This window comes from Marmota monax, unplaced genomic scaffold (genome assembly GCF_021218885.2).
Source record: "Marmota monax isolate L192 unplaced genomic scaffold, Marmota_monax_Labrador192_F-V1.1 WCK01_AAM20220418_F8-fsc00164, whole genome shotgun sequence".
NCBI classification, from domain to species: Eukaryota; Metazoa; Chordata; class Mammalia; order Rodentia; family Sciuridae; genus Marmota; species Marmota monax.
The window spans coordinates 145,404-165,292 of NW_026693313.1; the positions used below are offsets into that span (position 1 = coordinate 145,404).

Below are 19,889 nucleotides of genomic sequence, written 5' to 3' on the forward strand. Positions count from 1 at the left end.
AAATAAAAAGTGCCTTCAAGAGTGTTATGATTTAGATCTAAACTGTCCCCTAAAGTGCTCATGTTTTAGACAATGCAGCTAGGTTCAGAGATGAAAAGATTGGATCATGAGGGCTGTAACTTCATCAATGGATTAATCCGTTTGATGGATTAATAGTTTGAATAGACTACCGGGTGGTAACTGTAGGCATCAGGCATGGCTGGAGGGGGTAGGTCACTGGGGCAGGGCCGTGGGAAATAATTTTACCCCGGCCCCTTCCTATCTCTTTTCTCTCTGCTTCCTGGCCACAAGTTTTGCTCTGTTATTCCCTTTGGCTATCATATTTCTGGCTTGGAGCCTCCTAAACTGGACAAAACCTCAGAAATAGTCAACCAGAATAAGCTTTTCTCCTTAAAAATTGTGCTTGTCAGATATTTTGGTCACAGTCACACAAAGCTGACTAACAGAGAACACTCACCCTTTTAATAACAAAGATGTAATAATGATATTGTGAACATTCATCAAGTGCAAACTGTGCACACTAAGTTCTTTAAAATTATTACCTCCTTTAACCTTCACAACCTTATCAAACAGCACTGCTATAATCCCATTTTATAGATGAAGAAATCAGTACTGAAGGAGAACAGTATCCACAGTAACCCAGCTAATGTGCTACATCAAGACTATGCTCTCCACCTCCACATTAGAGGAATTCTTTCAAAATTCATTCCCCAAGCATATAGAGACCTTCCACTGAAATGTAGATAAAGGTCACAAATCAATCATGTATATTTTATTTGCCATGAGAATTAGAAAAAGAAAAGCCAAGAAAGAAAAATTCACAGTATGAAGTCGAGGTCAGTGAAGGAGACAATAAAAGTCAGAAGAAAGAGGGACTCACAAAGGATCACAGGCACCTCTAGGCTAAGATCCTCTCTCTTGTGAGGCCCCTGCTCTCACGAACATTCAGCATCCATTCATATCCAACTAGCATTGGACATCCTGCTGAGCACTAGAAACAGAGAGATAAAAAGATCATCTCCATTTCTACCTACTAGATGTTTTAACCTCTCTGAGCTTGTTTCTACCAAGCCCAAATCACTATTAGTTAACAGATTAAATTAGACAATAATCAGAAAGCTTTCCATTTAAAAAAGTGGGTGTTTAATGATACTAATATTTTAGAATGTCTTCATATAGAGGTGACTCTTAGTCCAGGCCCTCATTAGAATCTTCTGATAGCTTTAAAATAAAAATAAAAACCATGCCTGGGCTGGCTCCAGATGAATCATATCATTTGGGAACCTAAGGGTGCTACCTGGTCATGGGGACTTCTTAAAAGTCCATCATGTGACTCCCATGTCTGTGTTTTCTGGGTTGAGCATTTGAAAAGAATGAGTAGCTTGGTCTATGTGTTTGGAGGGAGGGAGATATTCAATGTGGGTCTCCAGATATTGATGATTCTTCACTCTTGAAAATGGTATAAGAATGGAGTAGAAAAGAAAGGAAGAGGTCAGGAGCATGGCTTTATTTTTCCTTGGGGATTTAAAAAATGGTTCCCCTTTAGGGAATATCTCAAACTCTTTGGAGCTTCTCCACCGTGCAATCTCTTGCCTTTAAAATTTCTTTCAACCTGGAGCATATTACAATCCAGAAGATACACAGATCTAAATGGCTGCAGTGTCCCAAGGACAGAACAAGCAATAGCAATGGCCTTTTGAGTGGTGCCTTGTCTATACTCCAACCCTCACCGATGTCCCTGGCATGTCAGACAGATGGGGCCCCTAATGCAAGGTCCCTGGTGATACCCTCTGAGGTTTAGTTACCACGAAGAAAGAAAGAGCTTGGCTGTGGCTGCAGCTGGTAAACTCAGAGCCATCAATCTGTACTTGGCTGATGTATCTTCAGAGAAGCAATCATTGTGAAAGACACAAGCCCCTGGCAAGTGTGGTAACTTGCAACTAACTCGCTAGAAATGATTGAATGCCTTTCATCTTCTCTGCTGTGTATGCAACTGGAGATCTGATCTGATCTGCAGCCCAGGTGACCAGAAACCAGGAGCATTACTCCCATTGCCCACCTTTGAAACCTGCCAGTGATGTTATCTCCTGGCAAAAATCACTGGACAATCAGTCGAACTCAAAACTGTTGGGGAAGCAAGCGATGCAAGGGCGCAGACTCCAGTGCCCTGTTCCCTGCCCTGAGATAAAACCAGCAGAGAGGCTCTGAAACATTGATATGCAAGTCACTCTCAGGCTATGAGTCAGTTTTTCTTCTGAAAGCAATTAGCAATTACCAGCATTTATTCAGTGACTGGGAGTCAGGCAAACAGGCAGACACTGACAGTCTGTCATTATCGCACAAAAGAACCGCAGCTTTTATCCTCCCCAGAGGAAGTAAGACTTTCAGAGCTCCTCAACTTTCAGGCTCCCTCGCTTCCCAGACCTATGATTTGTTTCATCATCAACCTTAAAAATAATATAAAGTTCAACTGTTTATATTGGAGGAGCTGCTCGCAGGTGCACCTCCCAGGGCTCCAATGCAGCTCCAGAAAGCACTAGAAGCAACTAGAATATTGATGTGCCAATCAACCCTCAGAAGGTACCACAGCAACACTCGTCACCCTTTGACTCCCTCCAGATAGCACCCTTTCTGCAAACCTCCTTCCCTCAGCACACCCAAACTCTCTGGATGTTTTTCTCATATGGTGTCTAGTCCACAGCCCTGTTGTGCCAGGCTGGTGGGCGAGGTTGCAGACAAGCCAGAGAAACTACCTAGAGACAGCATGAGAGGCGTGGTTTATTGGTGAAGGAAAGCTTGGGAGAGATCAGTGGCAGCTCCAAGAAGAGTTCAGGGGCAACAGGGTGACAACAGGGTGTCCAGAGGTGACAGCTGGACAAGTGACATATATCCTTTCCACAGCGCCCTCAGTTCCACGCCAGTCCCTGCTCAGAAAGGGACTTTATATGTTAGGCTGCAGAAGCAGTGATGTCATTACCATTCATTTGCTTAGTTTCCTTATCTGACCAACATCCCAAGGAACAACTGTCTTGGTTCACTTACAAGAAAGTAGCTTTCTACAGAAAATACCAACTTGTCCAAGTTCCCAGTGTGCATAAAAGACAGCCAGAGTGCTTCAAGGTAAAATGTACCTGAACGCGTGGGCCCAGACTTGCCCTCCTTGTTCCCTTTGTTTGGCGAGGTTTGGGGAAACAGGAGGTGGGGTGCTCTACTGTGCCCCCTTGCTTTCGGGATGATTCAAATGGTCAAATCAACTGAGTTATTTCTCATCACATGCCAGTTTTAAGCCAGCACTAGACATTTGTAGAGTCAAGCGTGAACAAGAGAGCCAGGCATGGGCCCAGCTGTTCAGTCGCAGGCTTAGAGTAACGCAGCCAAAGCCAATCTGTAGTTGACCCTCCCTGTAGTCCAGTGGTCGGTCAGGTTCAGCACTCTCCAACTGGGAATCCCTCCAGCTCTACCAGATGCGTGATTTGGTGCAAAACATTTAACGGACCTGAACCTTAGTTTAGTTTTCTCCTTTATAAAAAGGATAAAAGCTGCCTCCCATAAAGGAGAGAAGAGGTTTATAAATCCTTCTCCCTTCATAGTATAAGGCACCAGCTTGTCCTGCTCTTCACAAGATGGTAAGTACAAATATCCCGTTGGGTTGTCTCCACCTAAGTCTCAGGTCTACATCCCTCAGGTACCTCGTGTTCAACAGTTCAGTTTTCTCCATTTGTTCAGTCCTGAACCACCCCCCCACCACCGGAGGCCTTGGTGGGGGTGGGGATGGTGGACTTCCAGGCAGCTCTGTTACCTTTGTTTGTCCAAAGCACTGCATGACCTCCCCAGTCCACAAACCTACTGCTGCTTTGCCTTCTGACTCTCATGAGCAAGCTTTAAACCAGGGGCCCATGAAGCCCCGTGGGCACCAGAAGCACGATGGAGCTGTCCTTACCAGTGTCTCCGGACACTTGAAAGCAGAAAGAATATAAAAGGCCCAACTCTCCATACCTGGAATCTCTGGGATACATGGGCTCTACAGTCTGTCCCCTCCAACCTGTGGCCCTCTCTAGAGACTTCCACCCTCAGAGTGCCCATGCTCTGACACTTCTCTCACTCCCTGGGCCTGCATCAGCTGAGGTTCACCCAACCCCAAGGAATAGCCACAGTCTCATCTCAACCCCAAGCCTGGACCAGATCCTTTGCACACTTTATCTAGGTTTCTATACCAATCAGGTATTGATTTGAAAGAACTCCTCGAACTTTCTCTGTCCTGAGTAGAGGACCCCCAGCCAGACTGATCCAGTCTTATTTCCAACATATCAAAAAGCATTGTCACTCACATATACATACATTCATGCACACTACCGAATAGGTACAATACACATACAATAGAAGATAGTTCGCATTATTTTGATCACTTTTATACAGGATGCAAGCTGCTTGTGCTTTTTTAAACATTCCTTCTACTTTTCTGAACTCACTTCTCTGCACCTAAACTGAAGGAGTTGGACTGAACAGATTTTATAGTTTCAACTTTCACAACTAACACTTAATCCCATATATGTCTGACTGACTCGGTATTTTCACTTTGATGTCCTATGGACCATTTGAAATAATACACCTAAATACCAGAGAAGATAAGTGACTTGTCAAAAATCACAGAGCATTAAAGTGGTGAGCAAAGATGTGAGCTTAGCAGGCTGACTCCACAGCCTGTGATCTTAATAATCATACACACTGCCTCTTTAATAAACAGTAAGTTGCTGTAAATAAAATACTTTCTTAAATTTTTTTTTTATTCTCTATTTACTTTTGCACAAAAGGCAACTCCACTCTTGTGGTATAGGATGGAATAGAGGTGGGGATCTTGACCTCACCCCGTCTCATACCCTAACAGTTCCCAGGCTCTGTGGCATCCATGAGGTCTCTGAAGTCCCTGTTCTATGCACCCCATTGCCCCTACCATACAGTCACCATCTATTAGGGAGTTGCAAAGGGCTCTGGCTGCCTCCCTCTCCTCTAGCCTTGTATTAACCAGTCTTCATTCAGCAGCCAGACACTCTTAGCACACAACTCTGATCATGCCAATACCTCACTTCAAACCTCTCGGTGGCTCCCGGTTTTCCTTCTAGATGAATCCATCCTGTCCTTGGTTAAGGTCACAGCCTCCTTCCTTAAAATCCTACCCAAACACAATCCACTCACTCCATCAGCAAAACAATCTGTCATTTTTCTACACGCCACATTCTGGCCATTCGTTCCACTAGAGATGTGCTCCCTTCCCCTGCCACTGGAAAACTGCCTTTTAGCCAATTTCTATTCTTTTCTTTCTTTAATAAAGATGCCACTTTCTCCAGAAAGCATTTTTCACGATAATGTGCCTGCTATGTTCTCCCTCCATATTCCCAAAGCACCCCATGCTTTCTCCCATCCTGACACTTAACATGATGAATTGAAATTTCCCTTTTTAACTAGTTATGCCCTGTGCCAGATTCTAAACTTGAAAGCAGGAAGAGCGGAATACAGAATAAATTCACCACTTCCAGAGAAGGTGGAGTAGATGTACTTTTCCCTATTTCTCCCACAATATACAACTAAAAGCTGAAAACAGAAAAGCAAGAAAGAAAACCAATACAATAAAAGGATAATGGTCTGGAAAGAAACTGGCAAACCTTTAGCAGGAGAGAAAACACACATTTCCCATACAGGAATAAAGAGTTACAGATCTACAGATATTAAGGGGATAATAAGGAATATTATAGAAAACTCAACAAAGGTAAGTTGGGCCATTTATGTGAAATGGACTAATCCCTCAAAAGCCATAGACTACCACAAGTTTCCCAATATGAAACAGGAAATGAATATCCTATAAGAAAATAAAATGTTATTTAAAAATTCTCCAAAAAAGGTATCTTTAAGCTAAGAATGTTTTCCTGGATAACTATATTACATATTTAAAGAAAAATTAATATCAATTCTAAACAATCTCTCCCAGAAAATGTAAGAGTAGAGTGCTCGCCCTAATTTACTTTCTGAAATTATATGCAAATAACAAAACAAAATAAAGATATACTAAAAAATTATAGACCAATATCTCTCAAGAATATAGACATGAATATTCCTAACAAATATTAGAATAAAGTTCAGTGATACTAGAAAAGAATTATAAACCACAGCCAAGTGGAGTTTATTCCAGGAATGCAAGGCTAGTTTGATATTCAAAACTAAATCAAGCATTCTAACATATTAAGAGTTCAAGAAGAAAATCATGATAATATCAACTAATGCAGACCATTCATTGGACAGAATTCAACACTCATTCATCATAGAAATTCTCAGAGGAAAAGAATAAGTGGGAAAAGTCAATTCCTTAACTTGGTAAGTAATATCTACTAAAAAACTATTGCTGTTATTACACTTATGGTGAAAGGCTGAATGTGTATCCCCAGTGAATGGGAGCAAAGTCAGGGCCTCCAGTCTCACTACTGTTACTCAACATTATGCTGGATTTCTAGCCAGTACAATAAAAGAGGAAATAAAAATATAAGCCATATAGCCCAGATGAAAAAAATTAAAACTTCCCATTTGCAGATGATATGATTGTCAATAAAATTCTAAGAAATCTTTTCAAAAAAATAAAGTTTTCAAAAATCCATCTTCTAGAATTAATAAAAATCACAGCATTTAAGATACACACACTCAAAAACAGTTGTATTTTACATACTTGCAATGAACATGTAGACACTGAAATGAAAAATACAATTTCACTTATAATCACTCAAAAAAAATGAAATTCTTAGCTGTTGATCTACCAAAAGTATTCAGGATTCATTTGCTAAAAATTATGAAACACTCATGACAGAAATTAAAGACATCAAAAATAGACTGGAAGTCAGACCTTGTTTATAGGCTAGAAGACTCAATCAACATACTCAAGATGTCAATTTTCCCATGGATTGATATGCAGGTTTTTATGTAATTCCTATTAAAATCCCAGCAATATTTTTTATAGATATAGACAAGATTATTCTAAAAGAAGAAGAAAAGAATCTAGCTAAGAGATTTTGAAAAAGAAGAAATTAGGAGGAAGAAATTATCCCTGGTCTAATCTTTATTTACATAGCTACAGTAATCAGGGGCTGAGTGGTACTGACACAGAATAGAGATCAAATGACAGAACAGAGAACCAGAAATAGGCCTGCATAAATACACCGAGCTTGTTCTGGACAAAGGTTTGAAAGCAAATTTGATGAAGAAAAATCATTTTCAAACAAAGGTGCAGGAACAGTTGGACATTCATAGGCAAAAATAAAGAAAGAAAAAGAACCTTGATTCATACAGTTTATAAACATGGCATTGAATACAAAAGTATCACACACATTCCTTCATAAAATCACCCAGTGACAGGCATTGCCAAGCAGTGCCTTCTTAGAGAGATTATTTGCCTAACTGGGATATCTGGTTGAAGAAAACGGGAGAGGAAATTTCATACACCTCCTCTGGCCAACAATTTGTAATGGCAGGTAAATACTTCAAGTCCAACCAGTTTTTGAGTTATGTAAGAAAGGCTTTTGTAAAGAAGGCACAAAATCAGTGTTTGTGATGTGCTGTGTAATGGTAAACAAATGATTCTGATTTTCACTCATAGATGATACATTAACATGAAGGAATGGGGAAAAAGAGCACTTGCATTCTGATTTCATTCTCTGGGTCGACAATTGTTGAGCCTGGAGAAATACAATAGCACCTTCAGTCTGTTGTGCTTCCAGGGACCCTATGCAACATAGAACAGAAAGTGCCCCCTACATGGAAGAGCCATGCAGACAGGTGGATAAGTGCCTTAGGTCACGCTACCTAAAAAGACAGCCCAATACAGGGATTGTGTTAAAGCGATGTATTGAAGAGGGTTCACAGAAGGGGTGTTGGGAAGGAGGATAGGGCAGGAGAAGAAAGCTCATTAATGAAGTGTTCTGGATAGAACCTAGCTTCAATCTAATCTCCAGGGAGGCCCTGGAGTGGACACTGCACCATGGAGCTGGTCCTATCCTGCACCCTGTGAGAATGAGTTACTGGTCAGTAACTGCTGAGGGGAGGGATGAGAAAGGGGAGCAGGAAACCCTCTCCAGAGAGGAACCTCCTATGCAGTCACAGGCCAAGCTCTGGACAAGAGGGCAGTGATGAGCTGTGAGCAGCCAACATTCACTGGGATTTGGTGCATCACCCTGCACCCCTCAAACACCCAGAGACGGCACCAGCTGTCTACATGTAGGTACCATGAACACCTGATCTGATAATTAAACACTGGCCCCATTGCATCTGTGTGTGTGATTTCATTAGCCAGGAAGTTTTCCTTTTCAGATAAAAATCATCTTCCCTTGGTCTGGGGAAGGCTCTCTCTCTTCTCTCTCTCTCTTTAAAAAAAAAAAAATCATCTTCCCTTGATACACTCAAATTCAAGTCACAGTATATATGACATACAGGACTTTCAAGCTTGTTGTTAAAACTTTGAAATTCTGGAGTTTCTAGGAGTTAGTGATAGTTCATGGGGATGGAGCAAGATACCTGAAAGGGAGATTTGCGGTAAGTGACATAATGTCCAGGTCCTGCTCACTGGAACCTGTGTATATATTCCAAGAGGAATTGAGGCTGCAAATCACCTGGCCTGAAAATAGCCAGTTGAGCTGATTGTGACCACACGTTCCTTGAAAGAGTCAGTCTGAGAAAGATGTAACTACAGAAGAAAGGCACAGAGGGTTAGGAAGATTGGGGCAAAGAGACCGGAGGAAAGCAGTGTGAGTACCCTCTAGAAGCTGGAGAAAGTAATGGGTATTCCCCTGGAGCCTTCACAGAAGATTCCATCCTGCCAAAACTCTGACTTTAACCCAGGTAACTCCACCTCAGCCTTCTGACCTCCAGAGCACCAAAGTAAAAACTTGTTTAAGCTGCTAAATCAGTGACCATTTGTTACAGCAGCAACAAGAAACTAATACAAGGCTGTTCTAGAAATCAGGAACCCACTCTACCTAGGTCTTTTTTTGATCCCTTTGGTATAAAATAATTTTTACTACTTGAATATGGGAGCCGAGAATCTCTGGTGATGGCAGGATGAAGAAAAAGGAGGGTTCAGCAAGCGCAGCAAGAACCGAGAGAGAAGGTAAAAACATGAAAAAAAAATGCACCCATTGTATAGACAGCTGTAGGGAGATGTGAATCACATCCAAATGCAGGTTAGCCTCCTCTGATCGGTGGATACAAACAAAGGCAAACTATTTAGAGATTTCAATATCTTCTTTGTTCACTTTACCCAAAAATGTATCTTATGTGGTTTAAGGAGTTTTTGTACCATTGATGGTAATTTTTGAAATCTGCCAATCTTTAAAATTACCAGAAACGAAATGTGGATGTCCAGTAGTGATAAAAGGTACTATAATATGCAAGTCAAATTGTGTGGACCAACAGCAATAGAATAGATCTTTTAAAGAAAAAGTTTCCTGGACTCTATTATCTTGGAGACTGCCACCAGAGGGCACTCTAGCCTTTGTGGAACATCACAGCAGAGCCATTATGCACTTCCCAGTTCCTCCTCCCAATCTGAGGAAGCAACAGAGCAAGGCAGAAAATAAACACCAGTAGTATATTTTTTTCCATGTAATTTTACTAGATATATTTTCTTTTGTTTTGTTTTTATTTGCATCTTACAAGTCAACCTTAAAAACAGCAGAGGAAATGAGCCATGCCTCTTTTTCCAGTTTAGTCGAAAGGGATAGATGACAAAGAATAAAAGCACAAATGAAATTTCAGATACATTTCCACATGAGCATCTTGCTCCAAACACCATGCAGTGTTAAAAGTTACATCCCCATCATGCAAAGACATGAAAATATGTGGTGATTTTATATCCTGGTTTTTATTATCGAGTGTCTCCGTGGGGCATGCTTCCCTTTGAACTAATGGTAGAGATTATCAATACAGAGAAATTTCGCTTCCTCACAGTAAGAGAAATGCAAAACTACTTTTTCCATGTTAAATCCACTTGTAATGTTTTTTATGTGGTGCTGTGATTGTGTGGGAAAGAATAAAGAAGAGGCAAGGAGATTTCTTCCTGTCTCACAAACAATAGGTTTTTGCACATCTGCTCAGTTCCCATTCCCTGGGATGTGGCTTTCTGGGGGTTGGAATTATGCCCCTCCCCCAACACCACCAATTTCATGTGTTGCAAAAATCTAGTGAAGAACATTTTACTTTTAATTGCTTGTGATCAAGCTTTATGCATGCAATTTCTCTTGTGAGAGGAGGGTAGGAGAGTAAATACATTTGAATACCTGTATCACCTGCCATGTTCTATTAGACTGAAGAAGAGATACATCCTAATACTTCAGTTGGACACAGTATTTTTTTACATAAAGTGACATTTGGATCTTCAGTGTTTGTACCTAAAATTATTCACTAAATCATCTATGTGGCTACATCAAAAAATTTTCCTTCTTTCTTGCAAAGAGGTATATATCCATGAATTTAAATATGGGTTGAATTTCTATAGCACCTTCCCTCAAAAAACTCAAAAGTACTTTTTTATTTTAATCTGTTTCATGGCTGTGACCTTGTTTGTGATTTGAAGTCTCCCTGAGGAAATTCTCATAATGACAGAAGAATTTGAGAGAGAAAAGTCAGAGGACTAACCCCTAATCACTGAGTTGGGTCTCTGACATCTGATAGACACACCTGAAAAGAAAAACAAAATACACTCTATTTGTTTAAATATACTTCTTTCATCTAAGATCTCACAGCACTAAACTTGGTAAAATAGTGAAATTTTTCAGAAGCAAATTAATAAGCACAGAGTGATAAGGTCAAGCCCCAGTTCATAGAGCACCCACAGCAGGTGAAGGCAGGACATTAGAAAGAGATGGTGCTCAGGGTCTGGAGCCCCTCAGGCTTCAGGTAGATGGACCCACATAAAGCTACCCTGACCAGCCTGATCCGTGTGGAGCCCAGCACCATTAGGGTGGATGACCCACATGAGACTGCTTCCTAATAGGTCTGCTCCAGCAGAAGTTTTGCAAGAGAATAGGCATATAGGGAGGGACTCAGAGTCCTGATGCTCAAACTTAAATTCTGGCCCCACCAATTGGGATTTGGGGCCAGGCATTTCATTGTATCAATAATCCACATTCATCCCACTTAGACTACTGGGTAACAGGAAGTGGAGGGGGTGGGGGGGTGGGAGGGGGGAGTGCAGATGGAGGGTTTGTAGCACACTGATTTGCAAACTAAAAAGTTCTGAGTAAATAAAGGCATGGATTCACACTGAAATCTGATTCACAAGCTTCCTGGAGTTTTAGCAATTTTATGCTTTAGGATTCTTTGTCGAATGTGGAATTCATCCTAAATTAAACTACAGTAGCAAAACTGAGAATTCTTAAAACAACATAAACTCTTCAAATGCAAGATGGATGTGTGATTCGGGTGTGTATTTGCAAGGTACCCAACAGTAAGAGTCCCTATCAGGCTCTAGTCTGGGTCTACAGGCCAAAAACAGAGGTTAGAAGTCATCATAATCCTTAAGCAGAGAGCTCCCAGATCCTAATCCTTACAAGAGCCACAGATTTGGACTAACTTCCTCTCCAAGCAGCCATATATGGTTCTGAGTAATTTCACAGCCATAGACTGTGGCTAGAAGAGTGGGTGCAGGAGTCTCCCCTACCCAAAATCCATTTGAGAGATAATTACTCCCCAGCAAGAAACTGGAAGTAGTCCAGTTTTCTCAATATCTTTTGGACAGGAAAAGTGACTTGAAGTCAAGGCATAACTTACCAGGTTCCTTTTATACTGAGTGTCATGAAAAGTATCACCCACTCTTCTTCCCACTCTGCTCTAGCTCCATCCTCCTCTTAGTGACTATAGCTGAGGCTGGAAACTCAAAGAAGCAGTCTCCTGCTTCCTAACTCAACCTAGTATGGAGAAAAAGCATTTCTTTACAAAGTAAAAATGACTAATGATCGGGGATCTGGGTCTAAAAAGATAGGGTGGAAATCATGCAATGCAGTATTTCATTTGGGAATGTTCTGCAAAGTACATTTTAAATACCAAGCAAAAACTGCTAGGCCAACTTTCTTAAGTGACTTGAGCAAAAACTTTAAGCCTCAGTCAAGCCATCTCATGGGCTGATTGAGCTTTTAAGTTTGAATGTACTAAAGGAGTTCACATTAAAAACTCAGTCAAAGAGGTATTGATGAAAAGTCAAAGTAAAACATGTAAATGTATCCACAAGTTCTGGTCAAAAGTGTTTAAGGATCTACAATTTAGAAAAAACTGCTCAGAGGTTTATAAATTAATGTTGTAAACCAAATAAAAAATACAACTACTCTGGAAAGCAGTATGGAGATTCCTCAGAATGCTAAGAATAGACCCACCATATAACCAGCTATCCCACTGCTTGGCATTTATCCAAAAGAACTAAAATCATCATAGTATACTGACACATGCATACCATGTTTATAGCAGTGCAATTCACAATAGCCAAGTTGTAGAACCAGCCCACATGACTGTCAATAGATTCATGGATAAAAAAAAAAAATGTGGTATAAATCCGCAATTAATTTTTTAGGATAAAGAAAATGTGGTATATATACACAATGGAATTCTACTCAGTCACGAAGAACAATGAAATTATGTTATTTACTGGAAAATGGATGGAACAGGAGAACATCATGCTAAATGAGATAAGCCAGACTCAGAAAGTTGGGATGGAATGTTTTCTCTAATATGTGGAAGCTAGAGACAATAAAGAAATAACGAAAGGGGATCTCATGAAAATATAAGGGACATCAGGAGAGTAAAGATGGGGGACCAAAAGGGAGGGAGAGGGGGCAGGAAGGGGTAAGAACTGGGGAACAAATATGTACATGTATGTATGAACATATCACATTCCCATGTATATGTACACATATGTGTGTGTATATACATATACACATATACACACATATATACACACATATGCACCAATTTAAAAATAAATAAATAAATAAATAAGAGGAAGGCCAATAGAGGAAGGGGATCAGGGAGTGGGGAGGGGATAATACTGGGGATTGAAATGGAGAAAACTATGCTGTATTCATTTATGAATATGTCAAAATTAATCCCACTATTATGTACAACTACAAAGCACTAAAAATTTTAAATATGTACCTGGGCATGGTGGCACATACCTATAATTCCAGCAGCTTGGGAGGCTGAGGCAGGAGGATTTTAAGTTCAAAACCAGCCTCAGCAACTTAATGAGGCCCTAAACAACTCAGTGAGACCTTGTGTCTAAATAAAACACAAAAACAGGCTGAGGAGGTAGCTCAGCGGTTAGGTGCCCCTTGGTTCAATCCCCAGTACCAAAAAAAAAAAAATAAAATAAATATTTTTATGAATCACAAGAAGAAAAATGTGGAAAATCATTGCAGTAGAAGAAGAAAGGAACAGATAGTGGAAAGGTTCTAGGGAACAAAATTTGACCAAATTATATTGTTTTATTGTGTGCATGTACCAGTATTCATTAATCCCACTATTATGTATAACTATAATGCACCAATAAAAAAAAAATAGAAAGAAAAAGAACTGTGAAAAACAAAACCAAAAAAGAGGTGGAAAAACACTTGGTGTCATTCTATGATTTCCTCCATTACATTATTTCTGCTTTCCCTTCACACTTGGTTTACATTGTGAATCCCAAACCACTAAGCTTCTAAAACCTGCTACCTTATAAAACCTGCTATTCACAGAAAGAATCATTGCCAGAATAAAGATGTTAAAGCACCAGACTCTCAAACCAGAACACCACCCCATTCCAAGACCAGGCGACCCCTCATTAGGCACATCTCTACGCGCTCTGCTGCATTCGGTGCAGGAGAACCTTTGCTGAGCCAAACCAACCGATAGGGTCCCTCATCTCAGAGAAGTTTCCAGGTTGCTTCCTGTTTTGTGTTTTGTTTCTTAATGTTAAGGTTGTTTTTCTGTTGTTTATAGAGTATGAAGACCTCTTAGGAAAGTTTGGGGAAATACTCAACAACTATTTCCATTTAGGGTTGCAGACACAATTCAGGTGGTTATCTGCATTTAAATGTCAAGCCACACTTCGATGCAATAAAATGAAATGTGTTACGCTAACAATTTTCTAGCAGCAGGTAGGGTCCAAATTGGTTCTCAGCGGGTTGTGGTTATTATTAAGGTGAGAAATCTTCATTGTGATTAGTGAACAATATCATATTGCTTCTCTGTTGAGCTCTTTAATAAACCCGACATTTCTATTGATATTTAGTCAAAATAATACATTAGTTGTGTTTCATTTGGCCTAGGGTTAATGGACATAAACTTAAAAGTTTATTTAATAGAAGGGATCACTTAAGATGAAAGTTATGGAAAAGACTTAAAATGAATACAACAATTTAAGAGCTATGAAGAGAATTAGAGACAGAAAGAGAGATCTTAGCAAATGAAAAATTATTAATACATGCCCCCATAGTTTTCTCACAAGATTTCCTGAGCATTCCTGGTACATTATAGTGCAATCTAACTCTGATAAATCAATAGTATCCTTAGTTTTCTCAAGCAAAAAGTATGTATACTTCCAGAATATATAGGCTGAACAAAACATAGAATAGTATATGATCTTTTAAAACACTACTAATTTGAACTTCTATAAATATATTTAAATAAAAAACATAGATGGCTATTCACAAAGCACACCGTGACACATGAGCTTACAAAAATAAAACAATCATGTTAAAATCTTTAGTTTTTGAGTCCCCCACTTCCAGTACAGATACTAAAACAATTCCGATGCCAGAATCCTCTTTCCAATATTGATCCCAGGAAAACTGGATATAAATCCATACTGTTTATGGGGACCAAGCCAAAGACAAAAGCAGCAGAATGTTCCTTGTTGGGCCTGTTAGGCCTCCCTACAGTCCTGTAGGGAGGCCAAGGAGGAGCAGTGGTCTCCAACTGTGAAGAGTAGTTTTTTTCTAACTGCTGTGACAAAAGATACATTAACCATATCCCCCAATCCAGGTAAATGTGAAAATACCACCCAGTCCTGAGTGAGTGTAACACAGCACACATCCCCTCTGCGGGCCCTCCTACACTCCACTCTGTAAAGTATTTCTCAACAAGTGGAAAAAGGACCACCTTTCTATAGCAATGGCAAAGGATTTTTTGTTCCACAATCCCACTGTGACTGTTCCAGCTGTTGCTATACAAAGCACACCTCCATTCAAAGAATGCTTTGGAGTACTCTGTGGCCCGTGAAGTAGAGAATGTTCATGCTTCTTGGGGGAAGAAATGATACTTCTATGACTCATTATCCCTAGTAAAATTGGATCTTTTGTGCACGGTACATTGTGATTCTCTTGAAAGCAGGGGATAGAAGATAGGTTCCTCACATCCCACCTACAGCCTACCATCTCCACAAGCTCCCAGTAGGAACACAAAATCATGTCTGCTCAGCTGAACCAAATCACTCCAGGCTCCATGACGGGGAAACTCGATGGGGAACCAGGAGTCCTGCTGCACCTGGTGACTGTCTTCAGCTGAGCTGAGGAGGGGAACTTCAGTTTTCCCATCAAGGAGAAACAGAACTCCTGCAACATCTTGCAAAGTTGCTTTCAGTAAAATACAAGAAGAGAGAACTCTGGCTTTTTCTCAGATAGAATTTTCCAGACAGGACGGCGAAGGGGGCTTCGTGAGCTCCTGTGGTGCGCCTTCAGATTCACTTGGGGCCTGATGCTGCTGATAGATGTCCTGGATCAGGAGGGTGTTCATGACCTTCCACTCTCTGTACTTCCTGGCTGTTAGTTTCGGATCATCCAGCAACTGGTTGATCATGGCCAGATCATGTTCTTTGCACTGCCCAGGAAGAAAAGTGGGAGCACAGGGGGATGTCATGAGCATCTTAATTTCAATAAATTATCTTCACCCACCCTCTGCGAAGGCACGTGTACATTCATAAAATTATCAAAGTGATTTTACACATCAATATTTGAATCCTTGCACCAGGCCCAAGCAATCTGGCACCACCTCTGTTTATATATGCTGGCCATAAGGAAGGTAAGTATCCTCCCAGGAGTTAGGGGGAGAAGTAACAGGAGCCCAGGTTCTCTATGCTGCTTTTACCTGCTCTGTCCATGACTCTACACCCCAGAAATGACCCTGCCTTGGTGTTAGCATAACTGTACACCTCCAGGAGCTGAGAATTATATGCAAAAGCATTTCATTGACCCCCCCAAACTTCACTAAGTAAAACTAGGACAAACACTTTAACGCATAAAGGAGCACAAAGTATGTCTTTTTAAAATTTTTTAGTTATTAAATTCTTGATTGATTTTTGATAAATTGTATTTAATCAGCATCTATAGAATAAACAGGCGGGTTATCTTTTTAGTCAAGAAACACCAACCTCATATCAAAATGGTATGTATTCCAAAAATGCTGATAGAGTAAAAATTCCATTAGTGCTATTTTATCTGCCTCCTCGGAAAGCAATGACTCACATTTTTTTTTTAAATTGTCTGCCTTGAGTTACAGTTTTCTGAGTCAAGGAATGGAGTAAAAAATAATATACATCATTTTCCACACTAAAATAAGTAGATCACTCAGCTCTTGACAATTTTATCTCAAGTGGTTTTCTTGGTCCCTAGGACCCGAGTCCTAATTTTGGAGGCACAATCCAGTATGTCACCCTTGCTCTGCCACTGTGACCTCCTAAGTGAGGGCCCCGCCCCAGCCCCCATTTTAAGCCACATTCTGCATGGCAGAAGGGCAGGGATGCGCCCACTTGCAGAGTCCTCTTGATGATTTCCCTGTGTCCCAGGCCCCTCTCCAACCTCGGCTGCATTTGTTGATATTCCCCCTCCCTCTGTCTTTCCACAGTGACAGTATTGACCTGCAAAGGCTGCTTTATGCCTCCATAAAGCCAAGCGGCATCAAGAACCTTCCTTACCTTTCTTCATCCAATGGACTCTAATTTCCAGAGCTGCTTCCACATGGAACGCCTTCTAATCTTCCTTTACCCAATTTTTCCACTTAACTCCAACATCTACACTCGCTTCAAGCAGCATGTTCCCCAGAAAACCATCCCTAGACCCCCCAAATTGGATTATGGAGCTTCTTCATTTTATACTCTCCTGCCATCAGATGCTCTGAACCTACCGTGGTGTATATAGATGCTCTTGGATCTGCCATGCTGTCTATTCTAAAGCTTAAAGAAGGTGACAGGGACACATGTTCCTCATTGCTTTACATCCAGCACCCAACGCAATGCCATGTGCCATGTACACACTCAGCACCTTCCCACGAGGGAACCACTGCCTCTGCCCACCCTAGGGCAGCATGTGTAGCTAGAACTTCCCAACCATGCTTGCTGGTCTCCCTCCCAATTCAGGACGATGCTCATAAGAGGACTTTCCATGCAATCCAGTAATCATGCTTTCACTTGTCTTTTCTCTCCCCATCTCCAAAGTGACTGTTTGAAACTTGTCACCTTACTGGGCACGGTGGCGCACACCTGTAATCCCAGCAGCTCGGGAGGCTGAGGTGGGAGGATCACAAGTTCAAAGCCAGCCTCAGCAACTCAGCAAGGCCGTAAGCAACTTAGTGATACCTTGCCTCAAAATAAAAAAAAAAAAAATTTAAAAAAAGTGCTTGGGATGCAGCTCAGTGGTTAATTGTCCCTGGGTTCAATCACTGGTACCAATAAAAAATTTAAAAAATAAAAAAAACCACTGTGATCTCATCTTGCACCAGCCCCTCCACCTCACGCACAGCTGATGACCTTGCTCTGTATTTTTTGAGGAAATGAAAATAATCAGAAAAGTACTCCCAAGTTCCTATCACTCACCACCTACATCACCAGAGATGTAGGCGCCTTCCCTCCGGTTCATACAGATAAAATGTCTGTGCTCCTCCTCGCAAAGCCAGTCCCTCCACGTGGGCACCACTGCCCCTGCTCGCCTGTGGCTCGCCAACTTCCCACCTCTTCTGGGTCATTGTCCCAGGCTACCTGCACATGGCTACTTCTCCCACTTTAAAAGTCCCCTCTGACCCCAACCCCTATCCAATCACCCTCCATTTTTCTCCTTGTCACCCGTGTCCCTGTGCCCATTATGTCACAGACACTCCTGCCAGGTTTCTGCCCCCTACCATCCCACCAAAACTGCTCCTGTGAAGGCCAAGAGTGACCCCCACGTTGCTGACGTCAAACACAATGGAGCAGGAGGAAACCAAAGAGGGACATCAAGCCATGGTCCAAGACCCAGAAGCAGAAGAAAGAAAGGGTGAGTAGATAAGCAGAGGGTTGTTTGTGGAAGTCAGGCAAGGCCCAGAGAGTTTTATTTCTTTTCTTCTGAGTTCTCAATATTTATGCTTCAAAAAATTCTTTTTCAAATAAAATATGAATAAATAATAAGCTTTCATCCTCTGACAGCCCCCCAGTGCTATTAATATGAAGTTATTCAGGGAGTTTTATGTTTTCTAAAGAAATTCAGACATCTGCTTCAGAGGGAGATCTTAATATTTTATTGAGAAAACTAAATAGAATCTTGGAAGATTGATGAAAATTTGGGAAATTGATTTTTAAAAGGCAAGAATGAATTAACTGCCACTTTAAAACTGATAAAAATTTGGGGGAAAAAGCTAAAGGTCTTTGGAAATGAGGTTAACACTTCTCACTTGGTTTCCTGCTCTAAACAATCCAAATTTCTTGCTATTTGGGTGAAATCTGTATTAGATCTTGTATAGATAAAAGAAAAAAACTATGAACAAGAATACAGAAGTAAGCTGGGCATGGTGGTGCATGCCTGCAACCCAGCACCTCGGGAGGCTGAGACAGAAGGATCAGGAGTTCAAAGCCAGCCTCAGCAATGGTGAGGCCCTAAGAAACTCAGTGAGACCCTGTCTCTAAAGAAAATACAAAATAGGGCTGGGGATGTGCTTCAGTGGTCGGGTGCCCTGAGTTCAACCCCTAGTACAAAAAAAAAAAAAAAAGTACGGAAGCAGGGTATTAATGAAACGGCAAAACCTTCTTAGCTCCTCCCCAGGCAAGGTGCCCACAGGGCCAGAGCCTCACACAGTGGCCCTGTTCCTCCTGGCTGTCCCATGAAGCTATGGAAGTAGCTATCAAAGGCTACTTTGCCAAGGTCTACCTTTCTTTATGTCAGGAAAGCAAGGTTTCAGGGTCGCCACAATGCCAGGAAAGAGAGAATGTGGATTTTTCCATTTATCCTCCAAATATTCAGTTCATGGTCTGACTCAAGACCTAAGCATGTTGGCACAGTGCCCAGCAGCGCAGCTTCAGGGAAGACAGGGTTCATTCCTGGTGAAATAGGTCAGAGTGACTGAAGGAGTTTCCTTCTGCCCCACTAACCATTCTATTAATCATTCATTTTAAACTAAAGACAGGCTTACTCAAAAGTCCATGAATGTTGAGCTAGCAGAAATTCCAAAAGATTTCCATTTATAGTATATGACATAACAGTTTGCTCAACTTCCAAGAATTTCCCCAAAGAGCATGCATTCCAATAACATCCCAATGAAGGGGTTTTTCTTTATGGAATGCACCTATTACTAACATAAACATTATTACTACAACATTTTCTTTGTTTCTGTATGAAACTGCTGCTCTTGCTTCACCCCATTCCACCTTTGAAGTATTTTTTCTTGGTACTAGGGACTAAACTCAGGGGCACTTAACTACTGGGGCTCTTTTTTTTTTTTTTTAAGAGATAGGGTCTCACTGAGTTGCTTAGTGCCTCGCCATTGCTGAGGCTGGCTTTGAACTCGCGATCCTTCTTTTCTCAGCCTCCCAAGCCACCGGGATTATAGGCATGCGCCACTGTGTCCAGTTTGAAGCATTTTTTAAA

At 41.1% G+C, this 19,889-nt stretch overlaps 1 protein-coding gene across 9 annotated transcripts in view; it reads right to left on the reverse strand.

The window, feature by feature from the left end:
- Nucleotides 1–9,903: 9,903 nt before the first annotated feature.
- Ipcef1 (interaction protein for cytohesin exchange factors 1) overlaps nucleotides 9,904–19,889 on the reverse strand; it is a 163,211-nt gene continuing 153,225 nt past the window's right edge. For all 9 annotated transcript variants that reach the window (XM_058583187.1, XM_046456625.2, XM_046456622.2 and 6 more), the window contains one exon: nucleotides 9,904–15,879. In XM_058583187.1, the coding sequence (XP_058439170.1) occupies nucleotides 15,676–15,879 (204 nt within the window). In that variant the 3' untranslated portion in view covers nucleotides 9,904–15,675. The remainder of the gene's footprint in view (nucleotides 15,880–19,889) is intronic.